The sequence below is a fragment of the Megascapheus bottae genome, chromosome 29, assembly GCF_031878675.1.
Source record: "Megascapheus bottae isolate mThoBot1 chromosome 29, mThoBot2.hap1, whole genome shotgun sequence".
Taxonomy (NCBI): domain Eukaryota; kingdom Metazoa; phylum Chordata; class Mammalia; order Rodentia; family Geomyidae; genus Megascapheus; species Megascapheus bottae.
Genome location: NC_143537.1, coordinates 12,753,783 through 12,772,608, shown reverse-complemented (window position 1 = coordinate 12,772,608; position 18,826 = coordinate 12,753,783). Strand labels below are relative to the sequence as shown.

The following is an 18,826-nucleotide window of genomic DNA, read 5'->3' as shown; positions in this document are numbered from 1 at the left end:
TTTACCATTTGAGCCAGATCTCCAGGACCATTTTGTTGCTGTTCTTGGGTTTCTTATGTGTATCTACCTTCTTTATTTAGAGATAAGTCTCAGATCTATCTGCCTGGGCTGGCTTCAAATATGGATCCTCAGATCTCAACTTCTTTGGATAGCTAGGATTATAGACTTGGGCCACTCTATGACTAGCCTTTTAATCTTATCATTTAACTGGTGGCTGTTACTTCCCCTCTACCCCATTCCTGGGGCTTGAACGCTAGATCTAGGCACTGCTCCTGAGCTTTTGTGCTCAAGCCTAGCACAGCTTCACTTTGTGTGTGTGTGCATCCGCGTGTCTGTGTGTGCGTGTTTCATTGAAGAGTCTCACAGGTGAGAAGCTATTTAAAAAGAGCAGTAAAATAAATGCCGTTAAACTATTGTGCCAGAACTGGAGCTTAAAAGACTGTAGAATTTAAGCAAAGAAAGGTATTATGATCATCAATAACCAATCCAGAAAGCTAACACAACTGGAGCACATAAGACCTAATTAGTGGGCTGGGAGTTTGGCCTAGTGGTTAAAGTGCTTGCCTAGCATGCATGAAGACCCGGGTTCGATTCCTCGGTACCACATACATAGAAAAAAAAAAAAGCCGGAAGTGGTGCTGAGGCTCAAGTGGTAGAGCTCTAGCCTTGAGAAAGTCCAAGGACAGTGCTCAGGCCCTGAGCTCAAGCCCAGGACTGGCAAAAAAAAAAAAAAAAAAAAAAAAAAAAAAGGCCTAATTAGTGACTGTGAAGCCATGAAAGTCCATATCAGACTTCTTTGGGTTTGTTGTTGTTTTAGCCAGTCCTGTGGCTTGAACTCAGAGCCTGGGCACTATCCTTGAGCTTTCTCAAGGCTAGTAGTCTACCACTTGAGCCACAGCACCACTTCCAGCTTTTTCTGTATATGTGATAACAAATTGAACCCAAGGCTTTTGTGCTTGCTAGGCAAGCACTCCACCACTAGGCCACATTCCCAGCCTCCTATCAGACGTCTAAATCCATGTCGGCAAGCCCTTTTGTGCATGCATGCATTGCAGTGGCTCCTTATTATGCCATTTGAATCTCCTGGAGAATTATGGGTGCTAAACTGGAATTTTTCTTTTTTAATTTAATTATGTGTATACATGCTTTCCTATAATGGAGCTTAAACTATGGATCTCCCGCTTGGTTTTTTTGCTCAAAGCTGGCACTTAACCACTTGTGTCATACCTCCACTTTCAGCTTTTTACTGGTTAATTGGAGCTAAAAGTCTCATGGACTTTCCTGCCCAATTTAGCTCAAAACCATGATCCTCAGTGTAGCTAGGATTACAGGTGTGAGCCACCAGTGCCAGGCTCTACACTGGAATGATAGTGAAAACTCACTCCCTCTCCCCCTTCGCTCCCCCCCTCTCTGTCTTGGGGCCTCTGTCCCAGAGCACTTTTGCTCAAGGCTTACACTTCACCACATGAGCCACACCACCACTTCCAGCTTTTTCTCAGTAGTTTATTGGAGATGAGCCTCATGGACTTCCCAGGCTGGCTTAGAACTGTGATCCTCGGATCTCATCCTCCTGAGTAGCTAGGATTCCAGGTGTGAGCCAGCATCCAGCCACCCATAGATTCTTTAATTTGACTTGCTTGAATTTAGGACCACCACCTCTAATAGTAAACGAATACATCAAAAGAGGATTGGAGTCAGGAAAACCCATTTAGAAATTAAATGGATAGTGAGAAATGGGGACGTAATTGAAACTCATCTAGCAGGTGGAATAAAAACAGCATAGCTTAGAATTTACTCACATCTGTCCAATCCTCAGAACTACCCTATGAGCTAGTTACTGTTAATAACCTTGTTCAACGAATACAAAAACTAAAGCCATTCCAGCACAGTATTCACCCAGGGGTGACCACTCTTGACTTTAAAGTCCGTTTTCCTAACCACTCAGCCAATTGGTCTTGTAATTATGAGATTACAAAAGTAGACATGTGCCTGGCACCTGTGGCTCCTACTTATAATCCTATAAGCTAGTCGGTGGCTGAGGTCTGAGGATCATGGTTCAAAGCAAGCTCGGGCAGGAAAGTCCTTGAGAGTCTTATCTCCAGTTAACCACCAAATCCTTGAAGTGGAGCTGTGGCTCAAATAGTAGAGAACGCTAGCCTGGAGTGATAAAAAGTCAGAGGCAGTGCCTGCGCCCAGAGTTTAAGGCCCAGTACCAACACACACACACACACACAATTATGTGACTTAATTCAAACTGTGCATGTACTGAGCATAGGAGTGGAGAGATGATAAATCCAAACCTATTTCATCTGTGTCTTTGTCCTTGAAGGACAAATTTAGCAAATGTTTATGGTACAAAGGATGAAAGTCATAGATCTGGTTGAAATAATTTTAGATTTCAAGCAAAGCTCTAAATAACTACTAAAGCTCTTTCACAGTGTGCCAGAAAATATATTGTGCTGACTCTATTCAAATGCTAGTTGTGAGCTCTGCAGTGGCTCAATGATCCTACTGGAAGGATATGGGTTATTTTCATCTGAAACTTGTAAATCAGTGATCCTTAAAACAGTCCTATCTGTTTGACTATCGCTTATTTTCTTTTATGTGATAAATATCTCTACCCATACTTGAATTTAAGCCAAACAACTTTGCTTGTTCTTTGCATTGGATAGATTCATGCTATCAAGTCTCTTCATTTTCTTTCTTTTCTCCTTGCCAATTCAGAATGCCACTTTGTTGATGTGTATGCCCATTTGATTTTTCCAGTGTTCAGGCAGAATGAAGTGGATGAGCTATAAAAACAATACCATCTGGGCATCAGTGGCTGGTTGTCTTTTGTTTTTTTTTTTCCTTTTGAGTTCCCAGAACTATTTCTGCAAACAGCAGCTTCCTCAGCCAAGTTGATATTAAGCCACTAGAACGGAAATCATCCATATTACTTCCTTATTTACTTATGTTGTTGAGAATTGGAACTGAATGGAAATATTTCTTCTCTCACAAGTTGGCAGGAACAGCAACAAGGCAATCTGTTAGGGATGACAGCTACAATCTCTCTCCCTCTCTCAAAATAATTCAGTCAATATTCAGGATGGTTTTCAAGGGTAAAATCATCTACATTTCTGGTTATTTGTGATCCTCGTAAAGCTTACATTCTGCATTGCAGAAAGATGAAAAGGGTGCTGGATTTAACAAGCATCGTGATACTTCCTGATGCTTCTCTTGTTACATACCTTTTGTTCTTATTGTTCGTAGTGGTGGTGGTTGTGGGGCTTCAGTTCTGGGCCCTGTGCACTGTCCCTGAGCTCTCCAGCTTAAGACTAGCACTCTACCACTTTGAGCCACAGTGCCACTTTTAAGTTTTTTTTTTTTTTTTTTTTTTTTGCCAGTCCTGGGCTTGAGCTCAGGGCTTGAGCACTGTCCTTGGACTTTCTCAAGGCTAGAGCTCTACCACTTGAGCCTCAGCACCACTTCCGGCTTTTTTTCTATGTATGTGGTACCGAGGAATCCAACCCGGGTCTTCATGCATGCAAGGCAAGCACTTTAACCACTAGGCCAAACTCCCGGTCCACTTTTAAGTTTTGTAGTGATTAATTGGAGATAAGAGTCTCATGGACTCCTGTGCCTGGGCTGCTTTGAACTGCAATCCTCAGATCCTGAGTAGCTAAGATTACAGGCATAAGCCACCAGCATTGGCACAAAACAAGTCTCATCACTGAGCTACATCCCCAACAGGAGTCTGCCTGTCCATGAGTCCTCTTATTTAGAGGCTGTTTACTACCCCAGTACTGTAGGATCTAAAAGCAAGGAGGACAATTTACTCATCTATACTTGATGTCTTGGTCTTGGAAAGACATTCTTCCCACAGGAGATCTTTCCTTCTCCTGAGCCTTTCAGTTCTTGGGCAAGTATCTCCTTTACTCACTTCAGTCACTGTCATTCCCAAATCCATCCTGGATTGGGTCTGGAGTCAGACCTAGGTCTCTTTACCTACAGAATCAGAACTCAGAGCCAACCTTCTCTGCCTACCAGAATTTGATCATAAGACCTACTGTCAGCACCTCAATGCCTAGGTTTTTTCCTGAAAGCCTCCTGGCCAGTGATTCTCCATTATGGCTTTGGCCTTGTAACTGTGGTCCTTCCATCCTGGGTCCCTGTCTACCCTCAGGTCTGCTGAATACCTCACAGGGAAGGTATCCAGGTTGAGTCCTTCTATAGCATCCTGTAGAGCCTCAGGAGGAGTGCTGAGTATATTTCGTGTGTATTTAGTGTCTGTATCCTCTCAGACTAAGCTTGTGAAAGTGTTATCTGGGGCCCGGAGTATGGCCTGCTGGTAGAGTGCTTCCCTAGCATGCACAAAGCCCTGGGTTCCATTCCTCAGTATCACATACACAGAAAAACTAGGAGTAGTGCTATGGCTCAAGTGGCAGAGCACTAGCCTTGAGCAGAAAGTGTCCAAGGTCAGTGCCAAGGCCCTGAGTTCAAGCCCCAGGACTGGCAAGAAAAGAAAAGAAAGTGTTATGTGTAGAACAGGAGATTGGCACACATAGGTTCTCAGTAGAGATCCTGTTGAATAGATGAAATGTTCAGAAGACTCAGCCATGGGGAAAGGTAGGGAGGAAAGAGAGATCAGGATAGGAAATAAGGTGATAGTAGAAGAAAATGACATTATGGAGATTTTTTTTCTTTAAGGATCCAGGGTTGATTCTGGTTTATTTCCCTAAAGAAAGAGCAGGCGTCTAGGTCAGCCTGAAGCAGTCCACTTTTTAACACTGCTTTTGTCTTCATCATGGTTATCTGAAGTTACTTCTTTGTGCCAGGGTGTTGAACTCAGGGTCTCATCCTCTCTGCTGGCCTGCTCATCAGATCTCAGTCTCTTGAGGTAGCTATGATGATAGAAATGAGCCATAGGTACCTGAATCCAGTTACTTTTATCTACAAAATAAGTGACCCGGGGTTTTGCTTTTAGATACATGAATGGAAACAAAGTAAGTTGACTTAAAGGAAAAACACAAATGGCAATTATTTGGTACCCAGAGACAGCCAAAAGAAGAAAACTCATGGCTGTAGAAGGAATGGAGTTTGGAAAACGCCTGCTGAGAGGAAGCCATAGGAACTCCCTATCAATCTTGGGGCAAGCCTTGAACACTCAGCACCCGAGGAGCCTATTAACATTGAGAACCATTTGTCTAGAATCAAAGGCAAAGCCATATCAGTGGTCAGACTGATTCTTTATAGTATAAAGAATCTGGGCTGGGAGGGAGCCAGTGGCTCACACCTGTAATCCTAGCTACTTAAGTAACTGATATCTGTGAATCGAAGTTAGCCCAGATAGGACTTGTATCTCAAATCAACTACCAAAAAGCCAGAAGTGGCACTGTGACTCAAAGGGTAGAGTGCTAGTCTTGAGCACAAAAGCTCAGGGGAAGCACCCAGGCCTTGAGGTCAAGCCCCAGGATGGCACAAAAAAAAAAAAATAATAATAATAATCTGGGAGCTTACATGTCAAGGGCCAAGCACAATGGCTGGCTTACAGTTAATACTACATATTCTCTGCCTGTATCGCCCCTTCCTATAAGAAAGAAAACAGAATTTCATCCAGATTCTCATACTACCTTCTAGCTAATAGTAATAAACTTTACAATTAAGATTATATAATTTGTTAAATCCCTTCCAGTGCTCAAATCTTTTGTTTTCTTCAGTGTCATTAGAGTAAGGTTTTAGGGGAAAAAAAATAGAAATGAGCCTCTGTTTAATCCCGCTAGTAGAGCCAAGATCTGTAGTCTTCTTTTATTCTCAATAGTCTACCCTTTAATTTTTAAAGATTTCAAAGATTATTTATTGTCATTATTCAGCCATTCTTTCAAGGGCTAATGAAAATTAAATGACATTTAAAACCGCTTGTAATTCAGACTTGGAGGAGTTTAATGGCAAAATACAACGATCCATTGCTTTATGTTCTTTGATCAGGCAGCCTTCTGATGAGTATAAACAGTTTAAATGTCATTTCCAAAACTAATTATCTTGAGCCTTTATAAGAATAAAACTAGGCATTTCATCCCATATTTTATACAAGTGTAAATTGAAATTTCTTTCTGAAAGAGCCAGTGATTTAAAGGGGAAACGAATTAGCAGCAAGATAATCATAAACACTTAAGACTCAGACTGAGCTTTTGTTTTGCTTTTTACTCATGATATTTGCTTCTTTTAAGTTTGTCTAATAATCTTTCCTTGTACTTTTATATTTGCATTTCTACCAACTGCATACTTAAACTGTCATTTCTTCCCTTAGCCAATTTTACTAGGCTTTGAGCTAGAAATTTGGCCTTCCTACATGCTATTAAATATACTGTGTTCATCTCTTAATTCTGAAGAAACTACTAATGGAAAATACCTTTATCTGAGAAGGCACTATCTCTGTTTATGTAGCTAATATAATTTCCTTTCTAATATTAAGATAAAAATCCACCTCAAGCATCTCTGCATTACTCATGCTTAATTTATATATGCAGTGGGACTACACAAATGTTGAGCTCCATAGTTTTTACTATGATGAAACAGTTGGTTTACATTATTGATACAACAGATGGTAATGGTATAGGTTGAAATAAAAGATCATTAAGGCTAAGTATTTTAGCCTTCATTGGCTCCCTGAGGTATAGAATTTGTCATTGTGAAACAGAACTATAGCTCATTTCTGAGCTAGAATTGTCCTTAGGGAGAGTGTCTCATCCAGTTCCTCATTTGACAGATGAGAGAGCAGAAAGCCCACAGCAAGAATGTTGCTTGCCAGGGCTGTGCCTGTTTACAGCTTCTACCATCTCTGTGTGAGATTGGGGGAGGGGAGTGTTTTCTGTCATTCGTGGGGCTTGAACTCTGGGCCTTCCCAATATCCCTCAGCTCTTTAGCTCAAGGCTAGTGCTCTCCCACTTTGAGCCACAGCACCACTTTTCTGGTTTTCTGGTGGACTTTCCTGCCCAGGCTGGCTTTGAACTGTGATCCTCAGATCTCGGCCTCCTGAGTGGCGTGAGCCACTTGGCACCCGGTCATTTTAATCAGTCTCTTATCTGTTCATTTCTGGAAAATACAATTTCACCCCATTATAAGTCTCACTTCGTTAAACCTTATATCTGGCTTTCTTTTAGGTTCATCTCAACTTACCTCTTTTTTAATCTTGTGAAGATTTCAACATATCTTGGATCTACCTTTTTTTTTTCCTTCTTTTGTTTTGTTTGTTTTGGGAGTATTTCTTTACCAAGCAGTACATTCCCTACTGTGCTCTTGTTACAGCAGCACTGCTTTTGCGTTTTCTAAATCTAAACAAGATTTTTGGTTTTTGTTTTTTGTTTTTTTTTCTCTCCCATGAAGCCACATTGTTGCCTATTCATTTTAGTGGTGATTATGCCAGCTGCTTTCCTTTGGGAAGATGTAGATTCCAACCATATGGCTTCCCCAGAAGGGAATCAGACATTGGACAATAATACATCCTTTATCCCACGTGTTGAATTCTCAGCAAGTTCCCACTCCGGTGATGACGTCATCATAGCCAAAGAGGGGACTAGCGTTTCTATGGAGTGTCTTCTCACGGTCGACCATCACGAAGACGTGCGTTGGTACAACTCAAAAGGACAGCGGCTGGATGGCAGAGGTGGAGGTAATTGTATCAGAGTATAATGCATCCAGATTCTTCCTTCATGTCCTTTCTTCTCTGTTTGATGACACATATTATCAAGAAATTCAAAGGCATAATGCCAGGAGGAATGGCATACAGTTTCTTGAAAGGCCTCGGCCTCAGATTATTATCTATCAAAAAGAACAAAGGAATTATTTAACCAAAAAGGGGGGGAAAAAAAGGAATAGTGGGCCAGGAGCGTGGCTTAGTGGTAGAGTGCTAGCACGCATGAAGCCCTGATTCCATTCCTTGGTACCATGTACACAGAAAAATCTAGAAGTGGTGCTGTGGCACAAGTGGTAGAGAAAAACCAAGGACAAGACCCTAGGCCTTGAGTTCAAGCCCCGGGACTGGCAAAAAAAAGGATAGTTATAAATGTAAAAGGTGTTCAACAAAATGACAGTTATTTTCTTGATGTGAGTTTGCATTCCTTCTTCGCTAAAGGTAAGTGAGGCTACAATGTATACCCTTACAGCCAGAGATGTCATCTATCTCATTTGTGTGTATACATCCAGCAAAAAGGGATTTGGCGGGACTTAAAAAAAAAAATTAGCCAGGTGCTGGAAGCTCACTCCTATAATCCTTGCTATTCAGGAGGCTGAGATCTAAAGATCACGGTTCAAAGCCACCCGGGCAGAAAAGTCCGTGAGACTCTCTTCTCCAGTAAACTACCAAAAAATCATAAAAGCCAGTCCTGAGACTTGAACTCAGTGCCTGGGCACTGTCCCTGAGCTTCTTTTGCTCCAAAGCTAGCAGTCTACCACTTGAGCCACAGCACTATTTCCAGCTTTTCCTCTTTATGTGATACTACTGAGGAATCAAACCCAGGGCTTCATGCATACTAGGCAAGCTCTCTACCACTAAGCCACATTCCCAGTCTAGAGCTGTGGTTTTAAGTAGCAGAGAACATTAAAGCTCATTAACAGAGCCCAGGCCCCAGAGTACAAGCCCTAGGATCAGTAAGTCTGCGCGCACACACACACACACACACACACACACACGATTATCTTCCAAAGACAAAATAGGGCATGTAAAATGCTTAAGAGATGAATAAGAACTTTAGATTTGTTGAAAGATAGCAGGAGAGCTCTAGGTGATATATCCTCAGGATATATCAGTGGTGTACTGAACTCTAGGCATCCTGAGCTCCCACAGATTTTTCTCAACATCAGCCCCTCCCACAAAACCAGTTGATCTGACCAGACCTAACTGCAACTGGCTGTTCCCCCACTTCACTTCCGTGAGCCCCATGTTAGCCCTGGCCCCCAGCTGCATCATGGGAATGCTGCCTAATGGCAGCTGTTACAGTCAGAAAACCCCGCCCCAGCTATGTGCCAGGGTGCACACAGAGGACTTCCGGTACTTCCCATCCCTAGTCCCCCTGACAATAAATTGGACCCTGAACAAAGGACAGGTGCCATTTTTCCCTCTCCCATGGGGGAGGTGGCCTTCTCAGCCTCAGCTGGCAAATAAACTCCTTTTCCTATATGTGATTGTGTCTGGTGTGGTCTTCTGGGATGGGTCCTGTCAAATGTCAATCTCCTTGGTACCCTATACCCATGAATAACCAAGGGTACACTGTACCGAGGTACTTCCATACATAATTGAGTCCCCCTTAGATTATTTATACTTAGTACAGTATAAATTCTATGCAAAGAATTTACTGTATTAAATGACAAAAAGAAAAATACCTGTACATGGTTTTTCTTTTTTTTTTTCCCTTTTTTCTTTTTTTTTTTCTTCCTTTTTTTTTGGGGGTGTGGGGGGAGGGGGGCTTATGGGGCTTGAACTCGGCCTCGATGCTGCCCCTGAGCTCTTCAGCTCCAGGCTACCGCTCTACCCTTAAGCCAAGCCCCACATCCTGTTTTCTAGTGGCTAATTGGAGATAAGAGTCTCAGGTCCTTTGGTGCCCAGGCTGGCTTTGAACCTTGATCCTCAGATCTCAGCCTCCTGAGTAGCTAGGTTTACAGGTGTGAGCCCCCACACCCAGCTACCTGTACGTGTTTGTACATGTTCAAGAACATTTTTTTTCTTGAATACTTATTTCCAATTTGCAGCCAATTGAATTCAAGAATATAGCCCACAGATGAGGAAGGGGGTTTCTACTGTGTAAATCTGTGCACTTTAGAGTCCCTCTGAGAATTAGGATAGTGCAGCTACTCAGACTGAGAAATCTGAGCATTACCATTCAAAACCATTTCTTACAGTAATGTCCAGTTAATCAGAAAGTGATAGAATGTTATTCTTGAACAGAAATGCCCAGGACAGTGCCCAGGTCCTGAGTTCAAGCTCCAAGGCTGGCAAAGGAAAAGAAAATTACATAAATAAGATAATCAACTAAGATTTACTTTTTGATAGGTTTTCATTTTATTGTATTTGTGGACCTGTGAATTAGTAATCAGTACCAAAAAGATATTTGTAGTGAGTTCTTGAACTATGATGTACCTCAAAAGGGATTGTGTGAAAAGCCAGAGATGAAAATTAAATTCTGGGATCTCTACAAACTAATCACCCTGGAAAGGCCCCCTTAATTTTTGTTATTTTGTTTGTTGGATTTTGTTGTTGTTTGGGGTTTTCTTTGGCTGAAAAAGTCTAGCCTCTTGAAATATAAAGGATGTCAGTTATTCATATTATAGAAACTACTAGAGGAGGTAATTAGTAACTCCTCCTTTGGTATTCACACGCTAAGCATAAGAGAAGTCACTCAGCTCCTGAAAGTTAAGAGTGCTTGCCTAGCATGCATGAGAAAACTAAAGGGTAGCACTACTGTCCTGAATTCAAGTCTCAGGACTGGCACAAGAAAAAAGAAAAATGTACCAATCCTCTTAGAGTCCCTAGTGCTACCCAGAATGTATTTTTTTCCCCAGTCTTGGGGCTTGAACTCAGGACCAAGGCACTGTCCCTGAGCTCCTTTTGTTCAAGGCTAGCACTCTACTACTTGAGTCATAGCACTTCAGTTTTTATGGTTCTGAAGACTTGAACCTAGAACTTCATGCATGCTAAGCAAGCACTCTACCATTAAGCCACATTCCCAGTCCCCAGAATGTATATTTCAAACATTATTTGGGGTTCCATATTTGGACTCGCCAGACTAGTCCCCTGCCTCCCCTTTCTGTAGAATAGCCTGAAGAAACACATCTGAGACTTGGATTATTCTGTGTAGACTTGCTGCATAAACAACCTTAGGACAAAACCTGCCAAGCTGAATGGCAGTTCATTTTCCTGTTTTGTTTCGTTTTTTGTTTTGGTTTGGTTTTTGTTTTTTTTAACTTTGAAAACCACTAACATCTATCATCGGTGCTTTCAGCAGCAGCCCTAGAAAATTGTATTAAGCTTTATGAATCTCTAGAGAGAGGAATTTAAAGAGCCTGTCAGTCTAGTGTAAGGTTCATAAATCTTGAGCTATTATCAGCAAGTGAATTGGAGTTTCACTGATGGTCGTTGTACACTGGTTGATTAATGGAGTCTGTGAAGTTCAGCATTCCTTTGAATGTCCTTTCATAGCTCCGAGTTCATAGAATAGGATAATGGCTATGTTTATAGCTATTTATTTTTTCCTCTTTCTGCATTAATCAAGTGATGGCTACTAAAAAATATAGCTAGAATTTAGATCAATTTTGATTATGGTTTTTAAAATGTGGGCACAATCCAGAGTTCATATTAATTTGTCCCTAAAATAATTCAGACCCCTAGACTCTTGTTGAAACCTTTTTTTTTTTTTTCTCCCACTTCCCACCCTCCCAGTCCTTGGCACTGTCCCTAAACTTTTGTGTTCGAGGCTCACATTCTCCCACTTGTGACACAGCTTCACTTTTGGCTTTTTTGTGGTTAATTGGAGATAAGAGTCTCAATTTCTAGCCCAGGTTGACTTCAAACCATGATCCTCAAATCTCATCCTGAATAGCTAGGATTACAGGCATGAGCCACCGGGCACCCAGCTAACAAAGTATTTCTGCAGATTAGTGACTCAGTGATACTTACCAAGCACTCTCCCAATTCCCCCTTGGATACCTTCAGTCATTACCCCAATGACTCTCGCTGCATCCTAAGCCATGCCACTCCATCTTTCAATGGTTTTGTGTGGACAAAGTCTGGTAATTTACCCACAGCTGGGAATTGTATAGGCAGAGGCAGGTTATTGAGTCATCGTTGGTGCACAATGTGCTTTGTGTTCTTTTTTGCCAGTCCTGGGGCTTGAATTCGGAGCCTGAGCACTGTCCTTGAGCTTTCTCAAGGCCAGCGCTCACCACTTGAGCCACAGCACCAATCTCGGCTTTTTTCTGTATATGTAGTACCAAGAAATCAAACCCAGTGTTCCATGGATGGTAGGCAAGCACTCTACTACTAGGCCACATTCCTAGCCTCTCATATATTTTTATACTGCCTACACATGTGTCCTCACTGACAATACCCTCATATATGGATGAAAAGGAACCAGTCTTAGATTTAAAATTGATACCCAGGGTTGGAAGCATGGCTCACTCAGGTAGTAGAATGCCAGCCCATGAGCAACAACGTTGCTCAGATAGTTTTAGTCCCAGTCTCAGTGTGTGTGTGCGCGTGCTGCTCATGCATTTTGCAGATGGGGATGGGGAAGAGACGAACAAAACAGAAGCCTAGGCATTTGAAAGGGTAACTTGATTCTCTTTGCCAAAATGTTGAGATATATCATTTGGCTGTGCTTTAATTACTTCACCGAAAAACAAGATAACACCAACAAATGTTTCCCAGCAAGGCAAGTTCATATGTACAAGGCACACCCAATTTGCTAGTCATTGAACAGATACACAAAAAATTGCTCATTTAAAAAAAATAACAGGCCAGCACAATTAAATAAAATGAATTGAAATGATAATCTATCACCCCAGAAATAACGGTTGTTTCGTATTTCTGAAGTATATCTTAGTATATGCTTTATATTTTTGACATATATCTCCATATCTAGTTTTTTGTTGTTTTTGTTTTTGTTTGCCAGGGTCTGGGTGCTATCCCTGAGCTTCTTTTTGCTCAAGGCTGGCACTACTCTGAGCTACAGTGCCACTTCCAGCTTTTTCTGTTTATGTGGTACTGAGGAATCAAACCTTGGGCTTCATGCATGGTAGGTAAGCCCTCTACTACTAAGCCACATTCCCAACCCTGTTTTAGTATCTGTACAGACAGAAATTGTATGCATATACATATGTAAATGTTTCTTTAAGAGTTATTCATTGAGTAGTTTGGACATACCTGTCTCCCTGAATGACTTTTTTTTTGGGGGGGGGGTCAGTCATGGGGCTTGAACTTTGGGCCTGAGCACTGTCCCTGAGCTCTTTTTCTCAACGCTAGCACAGCTCCACTTTCTAGTTTTTTAGTAGTTCACAGACTCCCTGCCCAAGCTGGCTTCAAAACATGATCCTCAAATCTCAGCCGACTATAAAGCTAGGATTATAGCTGGGCGCTGTGGCTCACACCTGTAATCCTAGCTACTCAGGAGGGCTGAGATCTGAGGATCAAGGTTCAAAGCCAGTCCTGGCACAAAAGGACCTGAGACTCTTATCTCCAGTTAACCTCTAGAAAACAGGAAGTGGGCTTGGACTCTTGGGTAGTAGGGTGGTAGCCTTGAGCTGAAGAGCTCAAAGACAGTGCCTAAGCCAAGTTGAAGCCCCATGACCCACAAAACAGAAAAAAGCTAGATTACAGACATAAGCCACTAGCACCTGGCCTGAAAGACTTTCTATGTCTAGCAGTCAAAAGGAAATGATGACAATTATTAGTGTCACCAAGGAAGAAGAACTCACTTTTTTTTTTTTTAAAGTTCCAGGCTCATTAAATTCTGGCAGTAGATATAACGTGTGTATATGTAAGTGTGTGTGAGTGATTTAAACCAACAGTGGGATCTAACCAATTGGTTAAATAGCTTTTATTTAAAAAAAAAAAAAAAAAGTGGCACCAGGAGCCAGTGGCTCAGGCCTGTAATCCTAGCTACTCCGGAGCCTGCGATCTGAGAAACGCACTAAAGACCACCAGAAAACCAGAAATGGTGCTGTGGCTCAAGGGGTAGAACACTACCCCCGAGCTAAAGAGCTCTGAGTTCAAGCCCCACACCCATCCAAACATAAGAATCAATTTAAAAGGTGGGGCTTGGAAGAGGCCATTGGCATGTTTGTTGATAGATTTTATGCTATATATCTGTGTGTGTGTGTGTGTGTATATATATATATATATAGTTTTAATTTCTGTTGATTTATCAGGTGGGAAGTGGCTGGTCTCCGGCCCCTTTCTAAACATCACCAGCGTAGCCTTCGAGGACCGAGGGCTGTACAGGTGCGTCGTCACCTCCCCGGTGCGCGCCTCGCGCGCGCTCACCCTGCGCGTGGTCTTCACCTCGGGCGACATGAGCCTCTACTACATGGTGGTGTGCCTGATCGCCTTCGCCATCACGCTCATCCTGAACGTCACGCGGCTGTGTATGATGAGCAGCCATCTCCGCAAGACCGAGAAGGCCATCAACGAGTTCTTCAGGACCGAAGGGGCGGAGAAGCTGCAGAAAGCCTTCGAGATCGCCAAACGCATCCCCATCATCACCTCCGCCAAGACCCTGGAGCTGGCCAAGGTCACCCAGTTTAAGACCATGGAGTTTGCGCGCTACATCGAAGAACTGGCCCGCAGCGTTCCCCTCCCGCCCCTGATTCTCAACTGCCGGGCCTTCGTGGAGGAGATGTTTGAAGCCGTCCGAGTGGACGACCCCGATGACATGGGCGAAAGAATCAAGGAGAGACCGGCCTTGGATGCTCAAGGGGGCATCTATGTAATCAACCCAGAAATGGGACGGAGTGCCTCCCCCGGAGGAGATTCCGACGACGGCTCCCTCAGTGAGCCAGGCCAGGAAATCGCAGTCCAGGTGTCGGTCCACCTCCAGTCGGAGACCAAGAGCCTTGGCACGGATTCTCAAGACAGCAGTCACTTCAGCCCCCCTGAAGAACTAGGGGGGACTTGTGAACACTCACAGCTGTGAGGCAGCTCCATACCAACCACAGCCGCTCAGGAAAGAACCCATTTCTTAGAGAAAATAGCTTTTTTTTTTTTTTAAACCAAAAGGTGACTGGGATTTTTTATCTTTTCCCTTGCATATGAAAAACAGTACAAATTACCAAAAAAAAAAAAATCTTTGTAAAACCGTGGCATCTTTCCTGATATTTCTAATAGTCATTTTCCTTGACCTTCCTTAAGCAACACATTAAAAACTGAAAGGCCATTTGAGGGAGGGAAAAACCATATGGGGGGAAAAAAATAATAACAGTTTTCCCCGTCTATGGTAACACTTCTGTTGACACCTGAGCTTTCCCATTAGTAAGATGAAAGGTTTAATTGGATGAGATTTTCAGTTGTTTCCATGCCGGTAACTTCTCACCTGGCCACTTTAAACCATAATCATCTTCAGCACACCTCTTAAGTGAACCTTTCCCTGGAGGTTTTAGTCCCTCAGTGTGGAAAGACCAGACTGTTCTATGTTCTAGTTCATTCTACATCTGTGCATAGCATACAGAGATCTAGGTATTTTTTTTCCCCAATGGTCTGCCATCTGGAGAAAGAATATTGCTGATACTCTTAGAATGACATTTAGAACAATATCACACCTTCGGCCGCTGATAAATCACAGATTTTGATATTCTGTTAGGGCTTTCCCCTTTTAAAAAAAAATACTGGACTCTACAAGTGGGTTGTATGTTTGGGATTCCTTCTAGGATTAAACCCCATTCCTTTTCAGACTTCAATTAACCCTCTTGCCCTCTGTGGTCTTAAAATGGTGCTGACAGTCGCATGCCTCTCTGTCTTTGCTTGTTTTCTTTAGATTAGTTTGTAGTTTGAGTGGGTTTCAGAAACATAATCTTGAAGTAAGACTGCTTTTGTGGCTCTCTGAGAAGCACTTCTATGAAATAAGGATAGATAAATATGTTTGGGCTGTGATCGTGTTAAAATTCATACGTGAATCACCTAAACATGAAGGAGGAGAAAAATGGATAAGGCTACCCAGTTCAACTTTGTGCAATAAACACTTACGATGGCATTCCTTGCCTGGCTGAAATCTGATATCATGGAATTGTACATATTGTCCAAAATCGTTTCTTCAGCTTCAGGAAGCTTGGTGCCATAAAAATTTAAGGACTCAGCTGTAGAGCTCAATTTGTCACTTCATGCTTCATTGGATTCCTGGCTACGGAAGCATTACTTGAACTCGAGGCTTGTGGGTGGAATGCTGGGTTCAGTTATCAGAGGAAGACAGGCCAATCAAATTATAGCCAGTAGAACTTGTGTGTCTCATTGTCCAGACTTACTAGAAGTGATACCCTCTGCTCTGGACAGCATGAGCTTCCACGGAAAGATAATCATGCTGCTTTTTCTGTCTCACGCTGTTTCCATGGAAACCTCCAGAGCCAAACCAGCTCCCAGTCATTTCGCCAAAGCCTGCCTTGACTCCTAGATGTGTATTTCTGTAAGGATAGCTGTTTTCATTCACTGGATTATGAGAACAAGGGCTCTTTTAGCATATCCTAGAGCATAGAACGCCTTCTTTCCTTCACAGAGTTTCTCTTCAAATAGCCATGAGAAATCTTTAAAGTAGTTTGTGGGGGGAAGTCAGACCCTCTGTTCCTGAAGTCCTTTCCTAGCAGATTTGAGGCCATTTCCTAGCCTGGAACTTGTTACATTAAAGTTTGTTTTTACTTCTTTTGTTCTTAAAGGGATGTTAGTGTTTAGAACCAGAAGGTAGAAGACAATGAATGATTCAGGTCCTAGAAAAACAGTACTGTAGGGAAAAAACTAGATACTGAAAACAATCTTTAAGCTTGCACAATTAGTATTATATAATAATTAAGTATAGGCTGCTACATTGTATCCTGTGTCAGGTATTTTAGAAATGTAATTTGCAGGTGCTAGGTGTGGTGGTACATGCTTATAATCTCAGCCCTTAGAAGGAGTAGGTTCAAGGCCACCCTGAGCTATAATATAGCACAGGCTTTTTTCTTTTTTGTCTCAAAAGGGAAATGGGGTTATTGTGATAGAGTGCTTTCCCTGTCCTGCTTAAAGCTCTGGGTTCAAGCCTCAGAACCACAATATGTATGTGTGTGTGTATATACATATAAATATATACATGTATATATACATATGATATATGATGACCTAATTGATAGTCTTCCAGGTTGTAGTGCCATTAAGTAAGTTAGAATTCAATAAGTGCTGGTTATTACTTGGCAAAGCTAGTTTTGGTTATTGTTCATTGTATTTGTGCCAGTACTAAGGCTTGAACTTGGGACCTGGGTCTCAAGATTGGCCCTTTACCACTTAAGCCACAGCTCCATTTCCAGCTTTTTGATGGTTAAATACATGTAAGAGATTCCCAGATTTTCTTGCCCGGGCTGGCTTTGAACCTCAGGCCTCAGATCTCAGTCTTCTGGGTGGCTAGGATTATAGGCACCAGCTACCAGCATCTAGCAGTGAAGCTAGTTTTTTAGGAGGAGGGAGGGGAAGAACCACTCTGTTAAACCAATTCTCTTCTTCTGTAATTATCAGGTGCACCTTTTTGTAAAAGCCTTGAACTTTGAACTTGACCTATGAACTACATACAGTCTTTTGACAGTCTCTGGTGTAATTATATTTTTATCTTGCTGAATTTTATAATAAACAAATGCTTGCCCCCAACAAAATGTATTTACAATAAGCGTATTGTCTCATACATACACTTTACATTCTCATAGAAGAACCAAACCATCCTTAAGTGAAATAGTTTTGTGACACCAATTTCCCAAAAATTGACACGTATCTTCTTCTTAGGTAGCTTATACATATACCCTTTGAGTTGATCTCCTGTTTATGGTCAGTTTTGCAATTGCCGGCACTCAGAGGTGTATCTATTATTATGACTTAATTCTTTTCCTCCCCTTTTTGTGGGGGAGGGATGAGTGTCAGAACTTGAACTCAGTTCCTGACACTTTCACTCACTGGCTAGCACTCTACCAACTGACCCACACCTCCAAGTCCCCCCTCCTCCCCTCCTCCATGCTTTCAAGACAGGGTCTCACTAGTTAAACCAAACTGGCCTTGAATTCAGGATCCTCCTATCACAGTCTCCCAAACGGTAGAATTACTGGTGTTTGCCATTCCACCTGGCTTTAGACCTTTCTTCATGATAGTCAAGCCCCTTGGCATTTCTATTTCCTATCCACCACTTTCATAATACCAACCTTCACATCTATTTTCAGGTCAAATCCCATTCTGTACAGTACTTTCCCTCATCTGTCCTCTATACCCTGCCTGGGGTTTCACTCTAGATCAGACTTGAGTTCCAGTGTTCCAGAAGTTACTGCATGTTTTGTCTACAATCCAACTTCTCCTAAGTGCTGGCCTTGTCTCCACACAGCAGCAATTATAACTCATGTATTGCATTTCCTGAGTCTCCAGTAAGAGAATACAGTCTTTCCTCATCTAGGCCAGGAATGTTGAAAGTGCTCACAGAACTTCTAAATTGCCAATACATTGCATAAAAGTAAATAAGCATTCTTTGATAAGGTTCAGAGGATGTGTAAATGTTAGCATTCTAATAAACAACTTGTGCTATAATTTTGTCTATTTTTATGGAAAACGTTGAATGGCACTTATTAAACATTCAATGGAGTATATTTGTCAGATGTTCTGTAGAGTGTATGTTTACATGTGCGGGAATTGGGTATTAATGATTTGCATGTAATTCCACTATGGCCACATTACATCTATTATGAAGTATCTATGTAATTTGGATGCTCTGAGCAATAGTGAAAAGAGTTTCTTGACCATATCATGCCTGCAGATAATAGATGTCTGCTCTGGGCCCAAGCACTATAATGTCTCACTTCTGAAACATTCTTACAAAAGATAAGGGTCTCAATCAGAGGCCTAATGGTGATAGGATTAAGTACATGTTGGGGGAAGACATTTATGTATGAAGTCTTATGAACCTTGGCAGCCTGAAAGAGTATCTCTGGTAGAGGAAGGATGCGGTTCTGTAGATGCAAGTGTTGGTAATAGAACCTGATCACAGAAGAAAGGCAACGAATAAACCAAGCACCTGTGATTTCACCTGTAATCCTAGCTACTCAGGAGGCTGAGATTTAAGGATCACAGTTCGAAGCCAGCCCAGGAAAA

The 18,826-nt window shown here is 42.1% G+C and overlaps 1 protein-coding gene across 1 annotated transcript in view; it reads left to right on the top strand.

Annotated features, from left to right (window-relative positions):
- The window catches only part of Mfap3 (microfibril associated protein 3), a 24,298-nt gene extending 6,033 nt beyond the window's left edge, over nucleotides 1-18,265 (top strand). The window contains exons 2-3 of the mRNA XM_090321048.1: nucleotides 7,511-7,651; nucleotides 13,900-18,265. Of these exons, the coding sequence (XP_090177174.1) occupies nucleotides 7,511-7,651; nucleotides 13,900-14,663 (905 nt within the window). The 3' untranslated portion in view covers nucleotides 14,664-18,265. The remainder of the gene's footprint in view (nucleotides 1-7,510; nucleotides 7,652-13,899) is intronic.
- Nucleotides 18,266-18,826: the final 561 nt, after the last annotated feature.